This window comes from Xyrauchen texanus, chromosome 41 (assembly GCF_025860055.1).
Source record: "Xyrauchen texanus isolate HMW12.3.18 chromosome 41, RBS_HiC_50CHRs, whole genome shotgun sequence".
Taxonomy (NCBI): Eukaryota; Metazoa; Chordata; class Actinopteri; order Cypriniformes; family Catostomidae; genus Xyrauchen; species Xyrauchen texanus.
The window spans coordinates 9,614,819-9,638,856 of record NC_068316.1 but is presented as its reverse complement, the minus strand read 5'-3'; the positions used below and the strand labels follow the sequence as shown (position 1 = coordinate 9,638,856).

The 24,038-nt window shown below is 38.8% G+C and overlaps 1 protein-coding gene and 1 pseudogene across 2 annotated transcripts in view; both read left to right on the top strand.

The window, feature by feature from the left end:
• The window catches only part of arhgap29a (Rho GTPase activating protein 29a), a 67,217-nt gene extending 64,068 nt beyond the window's left edge, over nt 1-3,149 (top strand). The window contains exons 22-23 of one of the 2 annotated variants that reach the window (XM_052114166.1): nt 522-627; nt 725-3,149. In XM_052114166.1, coding sequence (XP_051970126.1) covers nt 522-627; nt 725-1,695 — 1,077 coding nt within the window. In that variant the 3' untranslated portion in view covers nt 1,696-3,149. The remainder of the gene's footprint in view (nt 1-521; nt 628-724) is intronic. The other variant, XM_052114167.1, reaches the window with a different exon arrangement.
• Nucleotides 3,150-5,600: 2,451 nt separating this feature from the next.
• Nucleotides 5,601-24,038, top strand: part of LOC127634121 (retinal-specific phospholipid-transporting ATPase ABCA4-like) — a 29,915-nt pseudogene continuing 11,477 nt past the window's right edge.

Here is a 24,038-nt window from a genome sequence, read left to right as displayed (position 1 = left end):
TTACAAATAAAACATTTCCTGTTATTTCCTTTATCTGTCTTTGGGAAATGCTCTTAGTGAAATCTAACAAAAGTCTCTGCACTGCCAGACATGTCAGTTAAAGATTTACCTGCTAGAAAATTCAGTTTAAGCTGGTCATTTTTGGTCATTAGTTCCTTTTGATGGTCCAAACTGCTCTAGATTGTTGACTAGCTTGACTACCAGGTGGTTGACCTGTTTTTGACCAGGTAGACCATCTTGGTCAAGCAGGTTATAGCTGGTAGACCACATTGGACTACCAACAAACCAGCCAACATGTTCCAAAAACCATCTTGATTAGTTTAAGTTGGTATGACATGGATTTTCCAGCAGGATAGGCACAGTTCAAACCAAATCCTTAAAATTGCACAAATAAAAAAAATTTAACAAATTCAAAAAGTCCTTAGTTTGGGTCTAAAATGAATAAGACTAGTTTAATTTGTGCTGTTCTAGAACAATAGACATTCTAATATACTGTTTTTTTTTTCACTGTCTGAAAACAGCCAAAGGTTAGGGCGTATAAAAGACATTCCTCTGTAATACCTTCCATACACCTTGTGGATGAAGTGAAAGAGGGGAAAATAAGGTCTGACAAAGATTTTGGAGCAGGTCAGTATTGGTTTCCTTGGCTATCAAGCCAATAAATATACTAATTTAAAAAAAACATCTAGTTTCTACTTCTCTGACTCGTCATTTTTTCCAACAGTTGGAGATGTTGATGCAGAAGACCTCAACAGGCTCCTGTCAACAAGAGTCCCTGAAATGCGGAACTCGCCTGTCCTCACTCGCCGCAACCATGTCTCCAGAGTCCAGCTGCGTCCTCTGAGATCAAAGCTGGGCTCTCGACCAATCAGCATGCCAGCTGAGCAGCTCCTTAGCCTAGCCAAGGTGGACGAGTGTAACGTGAAGAACTCTGTAGAGCAGGAAGACAATCACAGTTGTGATCCCGTCATCGAGGTGGTATCTGAAGAGGAGAAACCCAAGTCCAGAGCAGCCAATCGTTATAGGAAGTCCTACATCGATACACAGACACTGCGAAGAACGTGGGACAAGCAGTATAAGCATCATGACATCACACCTAAGACTTTTGTGATCACGGCCAGTTCTTCCGTTGACTCCGGAGCCAGTGATGCCAACATTCTCTCTTCTTCTGTTACTTCATCGTCTTTCTCGGAACACTCCAAAACCACTAACACCATCCATGCTAACAAACCCTACACAGTTGCTGTTAGGCCTGGACGAACTTTATGCAGGGAAGGAAATGTTAGTGAGTACTGCCCTGTTCCCACAGCTTTCAGGCCACCAAGGACTCTGCAACCTCCTCCTGGAACGTTTTACAAACCTCCAGGAAGCAAAACAAAAACATTGGCAGAGGTTGAGCTAAAGACTAGCCGAGCAATAGCTAACAGCACTGAGGAGGAAGAGGAGAATGATGATGATGAGGAAGAGGAAGAGGAAGAGGAAGAGGAAGGGTTTGGTGTGGAAGTCTCAGTTGATGAGCCTAATCTGGTCCCAGAACCTTCTCAAGAGCCTGAAGCCCAGAATACATGGCCAGTCCCCCAGTCTCCCAGCTCCAGTTCGGACGAACTCGTGCAAAGTGAGACCAAACCCGTATACCAGAGACTTCGGTCTCGGCGTATGCAGGATCTTGAACATAGGGAGGCACATTTTGTCTGAAATCTGGACTTGTACACTTGCTTAGGTGGATATGTATGTTTCCATAACTGTGAAGAGATCCCAAGGAAGCGTTATATAGGATATATCTTTATATTAATATATTCTGCATCTGTTGTTTGTAATAATCAAGCAAACCCTTGGACAGGAATTTACACAGTATGCACTTAAATTAAAATGTTTTTTTAGTTTATCACATAACTTATGCACCAATGCAAGGACAAAACAATATCACTGCCACTGTGCAATTTCATTCATGCTGTATATGGCTTTCCTTAAAGGGGAAAAGTTTTTATATTTTTTATCCAATTCCAGCTTTATATGTAGAGACAACTATAAGGAAGCCATTCATAGGTTGATTCCTCTAAAAAGTGTAAACACAGTGGCTCTGTGTTGCCATGAAAACATTGCTCTGTTTGTTTGAGCATTCTGATTAGTCCAACAATGCAACATTGGCTAAACCAATGGCATGAGTTTGGGGCAGATCTGTTTGACTGTGAAACCTGCTTGAGAACAGTCATTATTTTAACAAATTCTTTTTTACGGTGCAGAAAATATTCACTTCACCTTCCTTTTTTTTAATGTATTCTTTATATTTATGTATTTTATGTTTTACACAACAAAACCAAATCGACCAAGCTGTTACAGTTTTGAGTATTGTCACTTTATTATAATCATAAAATGCACTTATTAGACTTAATGGAACCACATATTTCTTGCTACTGAAATGTTGATTTACATACAGTGTTACTTTTGTTATTCAAGAACTACAGACAGATGGAATCTGACCTGTTTGTGAGTGTAAGACATCCAAAAACCAGCTGTAATGTACACTTGTTAAAATGTGCAGACATGTTTTGTTAATGTGTTTTGTTTATAATTTTTCACAGGAAATGTTTGTATTATGGAATGATTGTTCATTGGTTTGTTAACAGAGAGCTCTCAGAGATACACTCTGTTTGACTCTGATTTATATGTGTTTTCATATACTATTGTAACAGTGTCCAAAGTTTTCTGATAGTCCAGATAAAGTTAGCCAATTTCTGATATGTCAATATACCTATAACATGCAAATCAAGCTTAAGTAAGTGCCTTCATTTATGAGAGTCCACTGGCTGGTTCTCCAACACAAATTAGCACTGGCGTAAATAGCAATTTCAATGGGAATTTATTTAATTCGCTATCTAGTCCAGACTAAGTCTTAATTAGTGTCTTTTGTAAATGGGACCCATGTATCTAACTGAATTTTAAGTGATTTTGGTTCTTCTAAACAGAATTTTCAAGATGTCTTACCTTCTCTGAAGTGTATGAACAGGTACATGTGACAATACACACTTGTAACTTATTAAAACCAGAGTTGATATCACACTTTACTATTACTGTATGCTTTCGCTTTTTTTGTGTGTTGTACTCAGAATCACAAACTACCAATCCGGATGTGGTACCCTAAAAATATTTCCCTAGAATTCATGACCCAAAGAACCTACACAAATGCATAAAGAGTTTTTAATGAATTTATTCCAAGAAAAGGTATCCTGTTTATATCTTTACCTTCAAGAATTTAAGAATTATATTGTTCACAACGGTTTTAAATATCTAATTCATGTTCATTTGTTCACTTTGAATGTTTTAAAATTAAAAGATAAAATTCATTATTCTTTAAAATAATTTCAACTTTTACTGAACTTACTTCTTCTGATCCTTTGTCACAAACACATTCAAAACATCTAGTAGTGCAGACACCTTAATCGACTGGAATGTTGTAATCCTCATCTGCCAAACAACGTCACAACAACCTGGTGTGTATTCTGGATCATCATCATCATGAGTTCTCTGATTTTGACTCCAAAGCCATTATGAGTGTCATTATGAGTGCTTTGGAACATTTCCAAAGCCTCTGCTGTATATGCAAGCATATTTTGCCAATAGTTAAATTGCTAATAGTTTGCTTCCTAGCTGATTTAGAATACTTGAATGTCTATACTTCAAAATCATATATTTTTTCTAAAAAGTTAAAAAATACAGTATTTCCAGAAAAAATTTACCAAATTGCTACCTAAGTATTAGCTCTAGTAGCTATTTGATTTAAAATATAATTAAAGGTCAGTGCTTCAAAATGTATCTGTTATAAAAAGTTGAAACCACAAAAAAAAAAAAAAAACACACACAAAACAAACTTGTGAAATAAACAAATTCCATAGAAAATGCATATGGATCATTTTGACCCCCTTTATGCATTCTTGGGGTAGTGATAGAAAAATATTGGTGAATGACAATGTATATTATATGTACTGTAACTTTATTATTAATGCTTTTATCATTGCGTGTTTTAGCTTAATGTTTTACAGTGGCAATGCATTCTGGTAGCTATTTTCTGCCTGACAAGGCAGCTAAATGTCATTGCCATTAATAACAAACCTTTTGTATACAGTACAGGATTAAGCAATCAGGAGTTTTAGCTGCAGTGTGTACATGGCCATTATAACATTTCCATGTGCATTTCATAAGCCATCAGCATAAACTCAAATCAACAGTACTCTTTAATGCCAACATTAATGATCAATAAATCAAATAAATGTTTGATATAAATAGCATTTTCAAAGTTAGCAATAATTAATGAAAGTGCATTTATAATAGTTCATATTCCCTCCACTAATTGGTTGGTTGTTAGGTCACAGGTTCATTGCAATATAGACCAGGCTCAGAGCCCTGGCTCACACACTGGAGAAAAGGGCCTTACAACAATCAGATTACAAACCTGCTTTGAGTCTGCAGAAAACCTACAGCCAGTCGAATGTGCTCAGCCATGAGATTCAACAGAAGTAAACTTAAAAGAGAATTCTTCTCCTGAGGTGAGTTCTTTCTCTTTAATTATGTTTTATGTGTCTCGTAGCTGTTTCCAAATGAATGGTGATTGGGTATTTCATAAAGGAGCATACAGGCATAACAGTACAGTGTTTGTCTCTAATATGCTGAGCTGTATTAACAGGCCTCGTTATTCTTCTCCTACAATGTCTCATTATGTCTCATGATTTGTCTCATGATGTAAAAGGGGATCTGTCCGGTTAGACAGACACACACACATGGATTAAGAGGCGGAAGCACACAACTACCTAATTTCTCACTTATACCACATATTCTCAATGGTTGTGGGGAAGGGGGAGTGTGTCTCAGGTCATTACATAATTCCAGGAATTCCAGGTGATGGACTATCAAACACATTTTCAATATCAAGCTATACATAAACATGTCTGATGTTTCTTGGGGATCACATATGGGTTGAAAGAACCATCTTGACATATCTAAAAGAGATGTGTATGACTGTGATACTTCTCAATGGTTGTTTTGTCCAGGTAGGCCACCTGCATCTGACCCTTTGTAGGGGTGAAGAGCAGCAGTCATGGGAACCAGCAGCCAGGTGCAGCTGCTCCTTTAGAAAAACAAGACTGCCTGCAAGAGACAGAAGGTGAAAGGACTTGCCTGTTTCTTCAATATACATGCATTAAAAAAGGGCAAATGGCTACAATTCAGTCAAGTTGTGCAAAGCAAAAGAATGTGGAATTATTTAAAAAAACTACCTAATATATATTTTTATCAATAGCTTTGTATATTGAGATGATAAATGTCCTTTATAGAGGTGTTTCCATTTTGTCTATTGCCTTTCTAATGAATGATCTTGCATTATTGCCCCAGACGCGGCTCTTTATGGATTTGTGGCCTGTGGTGCTATTCATCGACTGGTTTGGCTGAGAACAGCAAATCCTCTCTAGCGCCAACATGGATGTATGTAGGGCTAATGATCATATAAGAAGCTTCAATAAATGTGCCCAATTTTTTGGGTATTGGTCACATGCAAAGAACTACAGACCTTATGTTTTTGTTGCAGATACCGTTCTTTGTCGGCAATAATGACCAGTTTGCTTTCGCCTCAGGTCATTTTCCTAACAAAACCATGCCCTCCACTGGCATCCTTCCCTGGATTCAAGGGATCTTCTGCAATGCCAACAACCCCTATTTCCAGCATCCGTGGAGAGTCTCCAGGCCTTGTTTCCAACTACAACAACTCAATGTGAGTCACCCCAGGGGAAAATTCTACAGTAACTCTCTGTTTGGTTGATGTGTTCAGTGGAGAACCGTGTTTCCTTTCTTGTGCAAGAGCGCAGATGAAATAACCCTCCAGGAGATTTTATTTGTTTAGAATTTTGAGTTTAATTTAGGAGAACGGCAGTCACCAGTGTGCAGATACTGTATGAGACAGGAATATACAGTATTGGAGGTCTGCAAAAGTATTAACAAGATGCCCAATCAGTACTGACAAATTTTAAAAGAATAGTTAAAAACTAAAATGTTGTTCTAAATCTGTATGACTTTCTTTCTTATACAAAACACAAAATGAAAAACTTTAATGAATATGCCAGGTCATCTTTTCAGTATAATGCCAGTTGATAGCTTTAAACTATCACTTGAAAGCTGAAAAAGGTCTTAAGTTTCAAAGTTGTATTTCATTAAAACCTATCGTATGTCTTCAGAAAACTTGGAATATAATGCACGAGTCGCATGGACTACTTTTGATCCTTTTTAGCCCTTTGTTAAGCTGTAAAGATAACCGCGATTGTGCACTTCAAATTCCAATCTCATTCCACTGTCTAAATAAGGTCATTTTAAATGAATATATAAATGCCATTATAAAGTGGTTTGTGTGTCTTATTCAACTAAACTTTGATGGTCTCAATGATCCGCACTATGGGCTGTACTGAGAAGAGATTAACTTCTTCTGATGGACGTGCAGTCTGTGGAGGTTCGCATCAAAATCTTGCAAAAATATAAATGAGGATTTTGTTAGTGAGCACAAAGTGGCTTCACTTTCATTGAACTTTTGTGTAATGTCAAATGTTCTTGGTCATTGGGGTTAATACATGCATTATTAATGACACACAGTGACACAGAGGAGGAGACGCCCACTTACTCTATTTCTGTGAGATGATAGAATAAACAAACACATAATCTCAAAGGTCTTTCTTAATGTGTATTATGGACTTAATACACATTTAAATGGAGAGCCTTAAAAAAAGAGTGTGAAATTGTAGAATTAGGACAGATACATTTTAGTATTGCATACTTTAATAATATAATATAATATAATATAACATAACATAATATTCAAGTAATAAAGCCTTAGGGAAGGAAAGTCAGGATGCCATGGTGTTAAGAGTGAAGCTGATAGATGTAGAGACTCAGGAGGTGACTCTGTAGGCAGAGACTCATGCAGGGACTCAGAAAATGAACAGGTGAAGGTTCAGAAGTTGAGGATTCAGGCAAAGGCTCAGGGGGTGGAACCGCAGGAGGTGGAGGCTCAGGGGGTGGAGCCACTGAAGATAGAGAGTCCAAGTGCAGAGCTGCCATGGATGGATGCTCAGGAGATGGAGCTGCAGGAGGAAAGGCATAGGGTGTGGAGCCTCAGGAGGAGGAGGAGCGGGCGGAGCCTCAGCATTGTGGGAAGTGGAAGGGCCTCCGTCAAGGTGGTGTCCAGAACTACCAGAGCTAGAAAAAGAGGGGCCTCCGTCGAGGGGGTCTCCAGAACCTCCGGAACTAGGAGCAGAGGGGCCTCTGTTGAGGGGGTCTCTGAGACCACTGGAGCTGGGATCAGAGTAGGGAGTGGAGGTGCCTCTGATGCTAGAGTTTCATTTACATTTACATTACATTTACATCCAAAGTGACTTAAAAAGTGGAAAACATAAGCGAATCATCTTAAGGAGACAGTGGTACAAAAAGAGTCATATTACAAAGTTTCACTAGCATCAGAATAGTAGTATTCAAAACAGATTAAATTGCAACAAGATTAATATTTATTTTTTTACTGGTTAAGTGATCATGGAAAAGAAGTGTTTTTAGATGATTTTTGAAGACAGAATGTAAAGGGTCTTATCTTCCTGATATTGTAGAGTGTAAATCTACATGATCTTGCGATCTTTGAGATGTAGTCTGTGAAATTTTGGCAGACAGAGATTCGAACAGTCACTGTGGTGTCGTTGGGCTGGAATGACAAGTAGAGTTGCGTGTCATCAACGTAGCAGTGGTAAGAGAATCCATATGCCAGAATGATGGGTCCCAGTGATGTTGTGTATATAGAGAAGAGAAGTGGCCCAAGCACTGAACCCTGAGGTACCACAGTAAGTAGCTTATGTACCTGAGAGATAGGAATTAAACCAGCCAAGCACAGTTTCTGTGATGCCCAGCAAAGAGTGGGTGGAGAGTAAGATCTGATGTTTGATTGTGTCAAATGCTGCAGAACGATCCAGCAGAATCAGGACGGATGATTCCTTTCTCTGCATGAAAATGGACTATGTTGGTGGAGTTGAATGTCTCAGTTTGAGACTGAGAGAAAGTTGGCTTGCTTCCAAGTGTCTGTTTGTTCAGCATCAGACTTGATGTTTGGGTTTCTCAGCTCTCTGTACTGCCTTGCACCCCTCTTTCCCAGTTCGATAGCTGCTTTCCAGCCCAAAGATTCTTTGTGGGTTAATTTTTCAATGCGAACAAAGCACTGATGGTGATTTGCACGAGACCACATCTCTTTTGATGTTAAGGTCAGAGCTTTGGTCAAAGAGGATAGCTGGTGTTGAGGAAATTAGAGCATGCAGACACACCAACAGCTCTGAAAAAATCTACAGCCACCCATGAGGACATAAGGGTTTGGGACACTTTCATATGGAAATTTAAGAGAGAGGAATGCAAGGCATTTTGAAGGCTTTCTCAGAGGTGCTGCCAGTCAGCCAGCAGGGACATACAGAAGAAGACAGAATGTGCTGGTGGGATAAGTCCTTAACTATAAATGAAAGAGAGAAAGCAGGAAAGAGAGAGATAAATTAAGTAGTACATTTTCCAGATAGATTTATACACTTTGATTTGGAGCGAAAGCTTACATCCACCCATTTCATAGTTACTGAGTCTGATAGTGTTCAGTCTAACCAGTGAATTTGTGCAGATCATTAAGAAATTATCTGAAATTTTGAAACTTAGTAAATCATGAGTACTCGCTTGAGATGAATGCATCAGTTATATCAGTTATCTTATAAAATATTATTTATTCGACATGGAGAGGGCCCGTCAGGGGGGATGCCATGTTAGGATCACATGAACAGCCCGAAGATTACTCGCTACAGTAAATCTCAGTAAACGCCCTGTTATTGGGCGTTTCTGTCGTGGATTACATTAATAATAGATCACTGTGAATAGTGAATATATACAATGGCATCAGTAAATTAAAACTATTGCAGTTGAATAATGCGGCATCCACACCACTAGGTGTCACTGTAAGTCCAAGACGACATGGACAAAGAAATTTATTTCTGAGTGATCATTTAAGACTGACGCATAACTAACAGTTTTTGAAATCACTCCTAACTGTGTCTATCTTTACTATGTGCATTGCTCAACTACTGTAAAGGCATGCCAGATGTATCACCACTGGTTAGGGTCAGACCAACACAATGGCTTTAACTAGCCTTAACTCCTAATCTTTTGATTCTCGCAGTGTTTGATTCTTTCACTGTCTGTCACTCTCTATCTTTCTTTGTTCCTTCTTCAGTTTGCATATGAAGTCCCTGATCTGAGACTGAAGGACATCGCCTGCAGTCAGACGCTCATTGAGCATTTCCTCATTTTCCCCAGCCACCAGGGCTTGTATGCAGTGCCATGTGTGTCCTCACCCCACAGCGTTTTCAGACATTTGAAAACAAATTCTATGCCAATATCGACTTCTTTAAACTATTCTGCCTGGTCAGTGTACTTATACACATAATACACTCATATGTATTGCATCTTTCTATATATTTTTTTAAATGATTTGGGTGCAGAGGAAGTGGAGTGACAAATATGTGGACTCTGTGGGAAGTCATATCAGCTCTTGTTTTGGGTGGAGGCAACAATGAATTCAGAGTTTCATAAGCTTGCCATCTTGCCATATTTTGGTTATCTTCCACCTACAGACCTACAGAATTACTCCTCGCCAGTTATTCTGGTTATAAGTCAACTTAATTTTTAATTTTTTAAATTTTTTATTTTATAACATCAAGAGATCTTATCTCTATGTATTAACTCACACATTAGAAATGGCTGAAAACTGATTAAGTGCTTTCAAATTATATTTGTTTTTGGAAATTCTGACCTTTTCCACATATTTGTAGGATTACTAACTCAATGTCACACACCCTTCCTGGTGTAGTTTATATTATGTTTACATGCTGTTGAGCTCATCGGAAGATGAGCGTGGGGAGAGAACAGAGAGGGCGTGTGTCTGAGTCACCCCATCTGTGTTAGCGAAGGGGACTGACTTGGCCTATTTCAGTAATGAGATTAGAGTCAACACACCTCTGCTGGACTAAACCCTATAAAAGCTTTAAATAATAACAGTAAGAGAATGTATCGAAGACTAGAATTTACCTTTCACCAATCTGAACACTGAACAGATACACAATGAGATCTGTGCACATACAAACACAAATGCAAACAGTAGATGCAATTTACAAAGACTGATTTCTGATACTCAAACACTTGCAACATTATAAATAATATTTTTATTCTTCTCCTGTCCCCTCCTTTCCTCCGTTGGTGATAGATAGAAAGGTTGATAGGAAGGATGTCTTATTTTTGAGGTTGTTTCTGTGACAACACACGCCATTTCCTGAACTCGACCCATTGTAAAATAGCTTGGCTATCATTCCTGGGGCAGCCCCTGGAAGAAAGATTGTTTCTGGAAGTGTTACATCTGAGAAGACAGGATGTGAGCTGTAGTTTTTCCAAAATCAACTTTGCAACTTCAGCTTTATTGATTTGGTCTTTTTCAAAATGTCAAGGCAACTGTTTGCTTCCATCTGCATTGATTTTTGATGGATTTTCTATGTAAACAGGTGCAAGATGGACATCTTTGACTGTTGCTGCGCATTTCAATTTTCCTTTTTTTTAGATGCGTTTTGCGCAGGATCGCCAAATGTTGTGAAAAAAGTTACATTTGTCCAAACTTGTTGCCATGTTTCTGTCTCCAATATCTGAAATGTACTGACTTGATATTTGCATTTTGATGTGGTGCAAATTATAAAGTACTGTATTCACTTTCATGAACTTGCACCATTTCTCAATACTGAGTGGTCTTATTTCTTCTCTCTTCTCGTGCTCAGCTCCCTCTAGTTCTTGATAATTACTCTAATGGACTCGACCTGCACTTCTGGGCATGACTTCTGCCTGGTGTCTCTGAGAGGCTGAGAGTGGTGCATTCACTTGGCCCCAGGGCCCATCAAAAGATGAACTGTATTTTTAGTGGTCAGGAAATCACAGTTTCCTCTGCCCGGGATTTTTACGCAAACACATAGATATGGAGATATAATTTGTGTATCTAAGGAAAGCTAATTTTAGCGCTGCTTTTTCAAATCTCCATTAGGCCTCACTGTAAAATAAATTTGAGCTCCGACATGGTGAGGGCACAGGTGAGGGCATTTTGGACCCTCTCAAAACAGGGGGAAATGCCTCACGGTCAGTGGACGTCAGTGTGTTACAGTTAAATAGTGTCACTGTGCCTGTAGCTTTTTCAGTGAGAACTGAGATTTCCTGTTGGCGGGGCTGGTCTTTTGTCTGTTGCCTGGCAGACAGGGACCTTGACGCCAGTTACTCATTTTCCGAATTCCTTTTCCATCATATTCTCTGTGCCGGAAGCTAGATGTACGGACACCAACGTGGTACTAAACTCCCCCAGAATTTACAGTCTCCTGTTTCCAATAATATTTATGTTTTGTTTATGCAAATATGTCATTTTGTGGAAATGACTGGCCTTGTTTGAAGTTCGTATGAATCAGTAGAACTGTGACTGCTGTTATCTGACATTCTCTAAACAGGACGCTCTTTCTCTCTCTCCACACCTGCTGTAGTGTAGTGGACACCAGAGAGTCCCTTTATCTGGCCTGTATCTGAAGGCTTTGATGGTGTTTTATTTTGAGGAGAATGGGTTTTCCCACCCACAGGGGATTTCGTTTTTATATCAAAAAGTCTTATTTAGCACCATAGGTTTTACTCTTCACTTCATGATGGACTTAAAATTATGCCAGGCCCCACAAACTTCCGGAGAAGTTCTACTTCGTTCTTGGTTTAAAAATAAGTTCAAAACTGCCGGACAACGATATACTGTTTGGTACCATTCAGACACCAGCCACACTGCTGAGGGAGGCGTTTAGAGGGACATTTAAATATGAGGTCACTCAGTAAAACCTTAATTAATGTTACATCAGAATGTGGTACAATTACTTTGTGCCTCATTCTATGAGTAAAATGAACACTAGTTCAGTAAAATATGCTTTTTTTAACCACCCGATGATGATTTAAAGTAATATATATGCAGTAGAAAGTGCGCAATTTGTCTTGTTTGCATTCTGAATTAATGACACACTATACACAGCCATAATATGCACCAATTACACTCTGTAATTGTAATTTATGATGCCACTAAAACCAATACAAAGATTGGTGTATAAAGTATAATAGTGTTAATGGAAAGAATACAGACAAAAGAATGATGATAAGGCATACCTTACTATGGGCAGATATATGAATGGCTTTCACTGAAGAAGGCACATGAGTGAAGCAGCATATTAGAGTGAATGGGCACTTAAGAGTGTTTGAGTAGATTTAATCCCTTTTGTAGACTAATTAAACGAGAAAAAGCATGACATGTTATTGGAAAATTTCTCTACGTGAACGGATGAACAGATGTAGGTAAATTTGCCCCAGCTCGCTAATAACTGCACGCCGGTGTGTTCATGTTGACTGATCTTGATTGACTGAATAGCATAAACAAAATTAGCTGCAGCCCTCACGGTAGGTAGAGCTCCAGATCACACCTACTGATGACATTTACCAATGGAAGTAAGAAGGTGTTTAGCAGCCGGTAAGAAATTAAGCTCACCCAAGCAAGCTGCTATGAACCACCAAAACAAATGCAAAATCACCATCTTTTTGGCCAGATTTTGTTGTAAATTACATCAGACCCATTCATTTGCCGATTTCGTATGAAGTATATTGGGCCTAACTGAAAACTAACTTCAATGTCCCAAGGTAATTTTTAGAATATTTATAGTGAATTACCCATAAGTTCACACAGATGCCTTTGCATAGTAACCACAGATGTGCAAATGATTTTTGTCTTCATTTTAAACAGCATATCTACTTATTTTATGAATCATTTAAAACCTAAAAACTACTTTTGTGACATGTTTTGCTTCCAAAGTGTGCCTGTGCGATCTTTCTTAAAAATAAATGTCACTTAGTTTGATAAGGTATCTGTCCAAATATCTTGTGAGCCCCTGTATACTAGAAACCCATGTTGACATCATTATTTCTCAGCACATTTATGGTACAGTACACCAACTTTAATAAAAAAAAAAATTATAATTTGAGTAATGTTTCCCCACACAATTCTTTTTCGTTTGACAGCAATAGGTCGAAAGACCTGCTGCAGATCGTCTCTCCACTTTTTCAGTCCCGCGAAACTCAAACTTTCAGCCAACTCTTAGCCACTACCTCCAGCTTGTTCTGTGGCTACATGGAAGGGGCATTCTCCAGGGTCACCTCTTTCAACTGGTATGAGGATAGTAACCATGTAAGGGGGTTAAAGGGAAAGGAGGAGGCGAGAACCGGCTTAATAATATAAATCATATTTAATTCACAAAAAACACGTCGTCACTGGCCGCCTTTATCCCTCGTGTGCCCAATCAGGCTGATTGGGGACCGGGCGTGTGTCGTTCCAGCCCGGCCCCGTCCTCCTCCACTCTACAAACTGCAAAGCATTTCTAGGCATCAACAGCACACATGGACAAGGCTAGACAAGCCTTAAGGTTGTTTAGCTGTTCTTAGCTTGTTTAAGATGGTCTCCCAGCACGATGAAGCAGGTGCTGGTTGACAACACATGCTGACGGTTTAGCTGGTCGGCCAGCTGGTCTCCTTGCCCGACCATTTGAAAAGTGTGCAAAACCCCATTAAAACCAGCAAGCAAGGCAGGGAGACAAACTAATCCCAGCAAATAAGGTGTTTTTCCAGCAGGGAAGATAATGTTCTCACAAGGATCATATAGATTTCAGTCAAGCCTTTCCCGAAGGGCAAAATCCTGTATGCCCCCGATTCCCCCACTGTCAGACAGATCATTTAAAACGTAACGTGAGAGAAAACACTCCAATCTTGCTGCAAGACCATAACTAGCCTTCTTTGACCACACACACACACACACACACACACACACACACACACACACACACACACACACACACACACACACACACACACACACACACACACACACACACACACACACACACACACACACAGTAGTGTTTCCATGTTTTATGGGGACTTTCCATAGACATAATGGTTTTTATACTGTACAAACTTTATATTCTATCCCCTAAACCTAACCCTACCCCTAAACCTAACCCTCACAGAAAACTTTCTGCATTTTTACATTTTCAAAAAACATAATTTAGTATGATTTATAAGCTGTTTTCCTCATGGGGACCGACAAAATGTCCCTACAAGGTCAAAAATTTCGGGTTTTACTATCCTTATGGGGACATTTGGTCCCCACAAAGTGATAAATACACACACACACACACACACACACACACACACACACCACTGTTCAACTGGAATAACAACATTATTGTTTATTAATGAAACAGCTTGTCATGCTCTGGGTTTGTCAGATAGATCACCGCATAGCTGCTGACATGTCTGCGAGTCAGCTAGATTGAGCAGGATATACAGGTTCCCGTTGAGGCTATGTGTGTTTCAGGAGCACTTTAGCACATTAGCATATACTGAACAAGGTGACAGGGGTTTGCTCTCTCAAGTTGCTATGTAAGCAGAACTGAAGGTTTTTGCAGTTGTGTACTTTATAATAATGCGCAACAGTGCCCACCCAAGTATTTCATAAAAAAACAATCCTACATAAGAGTTCTAAGGAATGAACCAAACAAACCAGCTCTGAAGTGAAACACAACATTTCAAAAACTTGTTTGAAATTCGTACAAAAACACAAGAGATATTAACTGCAATCCCATGACGCTTTGGGAATGAAATACTCAAATTAAAAACAATAGAAAAATATAAAGTGATTAATTGTAGTTCCTGAAGTGGTGTTTGTTCCATGTTAATACGAAACAGTGTTTACCTAACTGTAACCAATCACCAAAACACCTATTCCTAAACCTAACCATATAGTGGAACACCTTACCCTACTCAGAGCATAAACATAACCATTATATCAATGTTAAAATCCCTGATGTGTAATGCTGAAGAAAGAAACTCTTTGTTTTCGCAGGAATTACATTTTATGAATTGGTTTGAATTTGCTACCTCGTAGAATTGTGATGAATTCTCATGAGACTATGTTGCATGAGGAAAAGAAAACTTTAAAGGGAGATAAATTAGAAAGAAAGAAAGAAAGAAAGTAAGGCATTTGCCCCTGGGAGAGAGCTCAAGTGCAGTCTATGGTGTGGACTTGCTCTGAGCAATTGGCCATGGCTGTTGTCCCATCAGATCAGCTTTAGAAGGCTTTAGTTTCTCTGTTGATGCAGCAGAGCTTTCATTGGAATTGTGTAAACTGCTCCTTGTGGGAATTGTCTTCATTGTGACTGTACCATTAAATGCTTAACAAACAGATTATGGAGCTTGTTCCTGTCTGCTTTTATTTGAATGCATCTAAACTGATTGTTTATGACTGTTTGTGTAACAAGGTGGCTAGGCAAACAGCCTAGCCACCTTGTTACACAAGAGTTAAGGAACATGGGTCGAGCATTAAGGAACATTGAAGAGTTAAGGAACGTGGGTCGAGCATGGGAGGAGGTGGGCCCACAGGTGTTGAACTTCTTTCAGGATAGTGTACAAATGAACATGCTTTGGGTAAGAAGGAGGGAGATATATCGAAACCTAATTAAGCCAAGTTTATTCAACACTCTTTGAAAAATTGCTATACATACATAAGATATCCTTTAATTCTTAGCAAAATATTAAATCACCAAATTCATGTGCCTCATATCTCAGGACTCCATCAGCAAACCCACAGTCCTGGATTATATCGACAAAGTGCTTAATGATGTGGCATTCACAGGCCAACACAACCTCAACTTCCTGTACAACAGCCCTGAGGAGGATTGAGCCAGGACATGCCAAACTTTGACTGGCAGAACATTTTCAACCTGACTGACCTAGCGATTGGCCTGATAAACTGATATGGACAGGTAACTTGACCTTCCATTTCCAATGTGACGAATATAGGGACCTGTAGAGAACATTTCTTCCCCTTCTAGATAAGTCATTTTAAACAAAACTGCAAAAAAAGCTAATCTGTATTTATTTCAGAGATGATGCCTGGATGTCATTTGCTGAATTTAACATGCAGTGTAATGAGGTCACTTGACAACAATGTGACATTCAACTTTTTTAAGTGTATATCGTTGTATATTGCATACTGTTTCACATAAAAAAAAATAGTGGGTAGTATACAAAATATTTATGTAAGGGATAATCCACAGCTAAGTGTGCGATAATGATTTTAAATGCACAACATGAAGGCGAAGAACCACCTGACTTGTGGGGTACTCTAGTGGGTATAGGTGGCACTTCAGCACACAACATACACAACACATTACAGTTTAAATCCTGTTGCATCAACTTGCAAGACAGCGAAAGACGCATTTAATAGGTCCTGATTTCCATCTCTCACCCTCCGTGCAAAACAAGCTGAATTTCATTATATTTGCTATGCTGTTGAAAGAGGTTAGGAAAAGATTTCAGTTGCTATAGCTCACATTGCTTGTTCTGTAATGTTATGTGCTTGGGTTACAAACAGTGCATTAATATCGAACTGTGATTAAAACTGACCGGAACTACCTGTGCATTCAACGGTTTGAACTGCAAGCATTCCAGTAAATCAGAAATGAGTATTTGAAGAGACCATATTTATTCTTCTGACATCTTAAAGAGTGCTTTTATTGACTGAGGGAGGTCATCAAAGCTTTCCAGATTCACTCTCATCCATCATTTAGACCTTCGATGAAGATAATGATACTGAAGTCTCCTCACATGCTTTTCTCAGACATTTCTGTGTCTCTAATGTCAAGAAGAACAAAGACAACTACTTGATTTCTCATTGAGAGTTCGCCAGTGTCTGGGAGAGCTCATTAATGGTAGTTCAATGCTTAATGCCCTCAATACAAATCAGGGTGAGCCCAGTGCACCCTGTGCCAATGAGACCAGGATCTCTGCTGTCTAAACCATGTGCCTTAAAGCTTTTGTCTGTCTTTTTGTCTCTGTCCTAGCTAGCAGCATATTAGGAGTGACAGACAGACCCAACGAATGAGTCCAATTAGATAGAGCTGTCGGTTTAGCTGCCCCACACAAAGAAAATTCACAGGGCCTGTTTTCAGCAATGCATACCAGCCACATGGAGAACAGTGTCTCTAAGACCTAAATGGGCCACCATCTTATGCCAAACAAATTAACAACAAACAATTAAATTAAAGATTACAGTTTGTGGAATGGGTTGAATCTTGATTCAGTAGTTTTGTATACCAGCATGATAGCTGTAGAAAACTCTGATGTTGGACTAACAAGATGTAAATGCTTTGCTGTGTCCAAATTTGCATACTGTCAGAGTACGCACTGCATTTCATGAAGACTGCACTTTTCGGCTGTTAATACAGTATATTCTTTAGGTATGCAGGGCAGAAAAGTAGTATGAATTAATTTCCGGTGTCATGGATTGGACGCAGGACTCAGATGCAGGTATTACCAACCAGAATTTCTGACCTATGGAGTATTTGGGAGATGCTGTCCGATGGCGGTCCACCTGAGCCTTAATACATCTCCCAGCTGCAAGAAGTGGCCCTCTTGTCAGTCGCCATATATGACAGCAACACAAGAGAAATGCCTGGACTGAGGGCACTGCTACATCGGGAAAACTGAGGAGGCAGACTCTGGGCTGGCAGAGAAGAGAGGGAAAATAATTAATACAGGAGCAGATGATCACTGAAGAAGGAAAAAACAAAGATTGAGTGCGGAGTACCGTTCCTAGAGAAAAATCTATGTTGCTAATATAAGCAGCACAACTGGCAGAGACTAAGAAGTCGAAGAGAAAATCCAGTGACAAGTGAACGCACTAGGGAGACACAGGAAATACATGCAGACAAATGACAAACAGGTTAGAACAATCACACAAAATAATTGGCGCACTGATAGCCGGATGAGGGCAATGCATGCATGTTGGCATGTTGGCACTGTGCAGCAAAAAGAAACACACACGCACACATCAATCGGACGCAGTCTGCCCGGAATCCCAACACTCGGACATACTTCATACTGGAATATGGGCATTTTCCCATGACCCAAATATGATGTAGTAACAACAACTACAAAAAAAAAAAAAAAAAAAATATATATATATATATATATATATATTATAAATATATAATAAAAACGTAAAATTTGACCTCAAGGAACAGCTTTCCTAGTATGTATAGCACTTACAGTTGTTATGTTTTCTTTGCCGTTTTTTATTTATTTTTATTTAGCATTTTTAATGTCTTCTCAACTCAAATAGCATAATTGGATAGGAAAGTGTCCAGTGGAAGTGCACATCTGAATCTCGGTGGATGCAGTAAAGTATTTCTCATCTACTGTTTTGTGAATACTGAGGATTCTGATACTACATAGTCGTGGAGAATGCATATTTGGATGCTGGACTTGATCCGATATGGTTCGGCTGCATGGGCAATCTGGCATTGAACTATCAAGTAAAATGTTGGGATTGTACATTTTTACAATTCCTTTATACAGTGTCTAGTCCTTGACAAGTTCTCTGGCATCTCTGATGAGGACCAGCTGATCCATCGAGCACTGGACCTGCTAGGGGAGAGTAAGATCTGGGTCTTTGTGGACATGTACTCCTGGACCACCAACATGCCTCCTCATGTCAAATTCAAAGGACAAAAATGGACACATGTTGTGGTGCATACCAACAAGATGAAATTGTCTGTCCATTAACCCCCTGTGATGCCACTGGTGAACCATTAATCAAATCTTGATTTGTCATTAAAATATCTCCTCTCTAATGATCAGATATTGGGACCCAGGGCTAAAAGCTTACCCCATGGATGATCTGGTTAATGTTTGGAGGGGATTTGCCTATCTACAGGACATGATAGAACATGGGATCATAGTGACCCACACAGGGAAGGAATGGCCCTTAGGTGCTTTATTTTATAATTGAGGGTGTGAGAGAATCATAAGTGGCATTAACTCTGTTCTTCAACTGTGTTTAATATCTGGGCAGTATGGTATTGGTCTGCAATTTTATGTTCCAATTCTGCCATTTTGTTGGTTGAACCAACCTGAGCCACTAAAACAAGTTGAGTGAGAAAGAAAGATATTTGGTGGTAAGTGCCTTGTGTCTGCTGTATCATCTTTTTTTACAACAGTGATCGAAGAACAGAAAGACAAACCTCAGCCAGGGTCCTGCAAACATGGAGACATACGGGAGAAAGAGGGAGACCAACAGAGGCTTGATGAAGAGGAGACGCTCTTTCATGAGCTGATTCAAAAGGTGTGTTGTATACTATTAATTTACAGGAAGGATGTTGTGCCACCCCACCTCTCAGCCAGTAGTCTCCTTGATGGCTAATTCCATTTCACTGTACAGTGAAATAGATCTAACTGTCACATCATCTTTGCTGAACAAAGTATTGGTGTAAGTTTAAATAAGAACCCTGCTGACAAACAAACAAACAAACAAACAAACAAACAAACAATCAAACAGCTTAAACCATTCCAAGCTGGTTTGTTGGTCTTAAGCCTGTGTAGTTGGTCTCCAAGCTTGGTCAAGCTGGTGTTATAAGGTTAGTTCACACAAAAATTAAAATTCTCTCATAATTTTCTCACACTCATGCCATACCAGGTGTGTATGATGTTCTTTCTTCTGCAGAACACTAACGAAGATTTTTTTAGAAAATTATCTCAGCTCTGAATGTCCATACAGTGCTAGTGAATAGTGGCCAGAACTTTGAAGGTCCAGAAAGCATATAATGGCACATAATTGTGATCCATATGACTCCAGTGGTTAAATCCATATCTTCAGAAACTATGCAAAAGGTGTGGGTGAGAAAAAGATGAATATTTCAGTCCTTTTTTACTATAAATATCCACTTTCACTTTCTTCTTTTTTTGTTTTTGGCAATTCACATTATTTGTGCATATCGCCACCTACTGGGCAGGGAGGAGAATATATGGTAAAAATGGACTTAAATATTGATTTATCTGAGATATTTTTCTAAAAATCTTTGTGTTAAGCTGAATAAAGAAAGTCATACATATCTGGGATGGCATGAAGGTGAGTAAATAATGATTCAATTTTAATGTTTGGGTGAACTATCTCTTTAAGCTGGTCAGCCAGCTAGTCTCCCTGAATGATCAGCTAAAATGTGCCCCAAACCTCTGTAAAACCAGCAAACAGATCAGTCTGACCAGGTTGGGAAACCAGCTAAGACCAGCAAAGTAGCTTAGGCTGGTTTAAGCAGTTTTATGTAAATGTTCTGATGTTTTGAAAAGCAGATGTGCTCAAACCCAGACCACATTTCCCAATAGAAACTGCTCATGTTTCTGGCAAGCATTTTAGTATTTGACCTGTCTGGCCTGATGCATCCTTAGCTAACTATCTTAGTCTTTTGGCCATTGGCCTTGTGTTTTGCTATAGAGTTTGTAAGAAGTATTATTTAAATAAATATTCAATTATTAATTAAGGTTAGATATGTAGTATTGTAAATATAATGTATTACTGCATTGTTTGTAAAATATATCATATTTCTGAAGATATAATATTGTATTTTATCACCATTGTGCTCTTGATGAAGGCACTTAACCCCAGGTTGCCCCAGAAGGAATGCCTCTGTAATAAGTGACTTTGGATCTTTTAAATGACTACTTATTTGTATTATCCATAAACTGAATACCATGCAAGATACTACAGTGTGTATCTCCAATACAAAGCATTTTCTATACTGATCCAGTGGGTTTTACCATCTAAGGAAACATTTCATTCCATTTTGTGTAGTAACATATTACAACAAACAGGAAGGTATTTCTCTTCTTACTCTTGGAAAAGGTCCCATCAGATATATTCAAAGTCCTAACCAGGCTCATCTGCTCAACTAGACTGCAGGCATTTAGCAGGTTTCTTGCCTTTGAACGGACAGAGGGCCATGGGAATAATTACTGCAGTCTTGGTTTCGCTGGCGCTCCATCACCGCTTGCCAGCACTTTGTCTTAAGGTCAAGTGAACCGTCCAAGGTTGCGCCAGGCATGGGTTCAAGTGGCTAGTGAAGACTGGACTTGAGCACACACAGTTCTGTATGCACACACTTGCATAATTACACACAATGCACAAACACACCTCTATACATGCCCTTTGTGAGAACCTGGTGGCCTTGTGTCTGTTTGCTTGGCTGGCAGGTTGAAATGCTGGTTTCTATGTTCTCCTTCATTGCCAGTTAATGTGTGTTAGAGATGTTTATTAATCACTGTAGCAATGACATTCTTCTTGTCTGATCTCACTAATGGTAAAGTCACCCAGTTACCGTTACGATTGCAAAATCATAATACATGTAAAATGTATGGCGTTTACCTGTGCAAAACTCTACAAAACAATGATAGGGTAGTCTGGGTGGTTGCCAGTTTGCTCCTATGAAAGGGTTTTAGGTGGTTTCTTGGGTGTTGGTAAGTGGTTGTTAGGGAGCTCTTGGTGATTGCTTGGTGCTTGCATACTAGCCCAAGTCAAATGAGCCCTCCCTCTTTCTAAGTCTCTATAAACTATGTTTATTGAAAGTAACTATCGAGGTTTTGCTATTAGGCCCATTCATCTAAGCATTCTGTGCACTTCAGATTTTTAAGTCTGAATTTGAATTATTAAAGGGATAATTTACCCAAAAATGAAAATTATCTCATAATTTACTCACACTCATGCCATCCCAGATGTGTATGACTTTCTATATTCTGCAGAACACAGACAAAGATTTCTAGAAGGATATCTCAGCTCTGTTGTTCCATACAATGCAAGTGAATGGTGACCTTATGGAAATGGTGACTCCATTTAGAAGTGATATAAGTGTGGGTGAGAAACAGATAAATATTTATAAATATTATTGATCTGTTTCTCACCTAAACTGATTGCATCACTTCAGAAGACATAAATTAAATCGCTGGAGACATTTAGATTACTTTTATGCTGCCTTTATGTTATTTATGGAGCTTTAAAGATCTGGCCATCATTCATTTGCATTTTATTGACCTACAGAGCTGAAAAATTCTTCTAAAAATCTTCATTTTGTGTTCAGCAGAAGAAAGAAAGTCATACACATCTGGGATGGCATGAATGTTTTTGGATGAACATCACCTTTACATTACTGGATCTCATTAGGCTCTCAAAAAGTATTTTGTAATATCTTATAAATTGTTTTAATGAAAATACTATCTCTGATTCTTGTCTCCAGGGAGGCTATTCTTCGAACCCGAGCCGTCTTGTCTGGTGGTTGGAATGTGTGTGGAGAATCTGTATAAGATGTTCAGTGGCAGCTCTAGACCTTGTGTGGGCGGCCTGAGTATCACCTTCTACGAGGGGCAGATCAAGGCCTTCCTGGGTCACAATGGTGTAGGGAAAACAAATACTATGTATGTATTTAATCCTAATGAAATGGATCTTTGTTCACCTATGAGAAAACCAGACAAGGATGGAAGTCTGCTAATTTATCCCACAGGTCTGTTCTCACTGGCATGTTCCCTCCCACCTCTGGCCTTCATTTATGGGAAAGATATCCACACGGCCATGGATGCCAACCGTAAATCCCTGGGAATGTGTCCCCAACACAACATCATCTTTCACCAGTTCATAATCCCCTAATGTGGTTCATTTTGAAGGATGTTTATATACTTGCTAAAATTAAATCTTAAATGTAAAATCTGTTAAAAATGCTGAATTGTTTGGTCTCTCTTTTAGAATCAGCTTCTTTTTTTTTTTGCATCTACAATATCACCAAAGTTTACATAGTAGTTAAAGAATGTAAATGGAAAATACACTAAATAAATAGGGTGTGGAAAACATTTTGTTTACGGTAAAGCGAAAATAAAGATAAAATGCAATTTTCTCTGACTATATGTCTGTCACTCTGTTTCTCTCCCACAGAATGACAGTAACAGAACACATACTGTTTTACTCTCTGGAAGATCTTGGAAGATTCTGGAAGATCCTCCCTCACAAGTGAAACCTATCAATCCATCCATCCATCCATCCATCCATCCATCCATATCTACTTTTGAGAAGTAGCTTGAAAAGTGTTATACAGGATGTACAGTCATCTTATCCACACACCACATGGATGAAGCCGACCTGCTGAGGGACCAAGTGGCGATCATCTCTCAGGGCCGGCTGCACTACTGTGGCTCTCCTCTCTTCCTGAAGAACTGTCTGGGTGCTGTTTTTTACCTCACACTGGTGCGACAAATTAAAGAAGGACCACACTTTGTCAGAAAGGAGGTGAACCTTAGACTGTCCCTTAACAGAGAGAGTTTTAAAATACAGATGCCCTAACATGGTTTCCCAGTTTTATACATGGTCAGTGTGACTGTATCGAGAACTGTTCCTGTAAATGTTTGCTCTGTAGCAAATTTAAAGAGAGCAGCAAAAAGCAGATCAGAGGATCAGAAAGACAGATGGAAGGAATAGAGATTCATTAAAATGATTTACAGAGATTTACAGCGCTGGGTAGTGATAGATTACATGTAATCTGGATTACATAATCAGATTACAAAATTAAGTACTTTTAATTTGATTAAATTACATTTTAAAATACTCTTAATCAGATTAAATGAAATGTACATTTATTGTTTAATCTTTTTTAAATAATTTAAATGTTAAATCAACCTACATATAGGTTTGGTAAGTCTTGAATTCCGGATTGAGTTGCATTCCACACATAAATGCTATTCCGAAAGCATTAGTGTGATAAAATTAGTTTTATTTTATTCACTTATATGCGTGTGACATCAAATGATCAAGAATTAGGTCAGAAGTAATCCAAAAGCAATTAGTGTAGAATACCTTAAAAATGTAAATCAAGAGATTACGTTACTGATGTAATTTTTATGCCATGTAATTTGTACCAGATTACAATTCAGAAGTAATCTACACAGCACTGTAGATTTATACCATGCAGAAATGTAATTTTTTATAGGGTAAATACATGTAAATAGGGTTTTTTTCATCAATT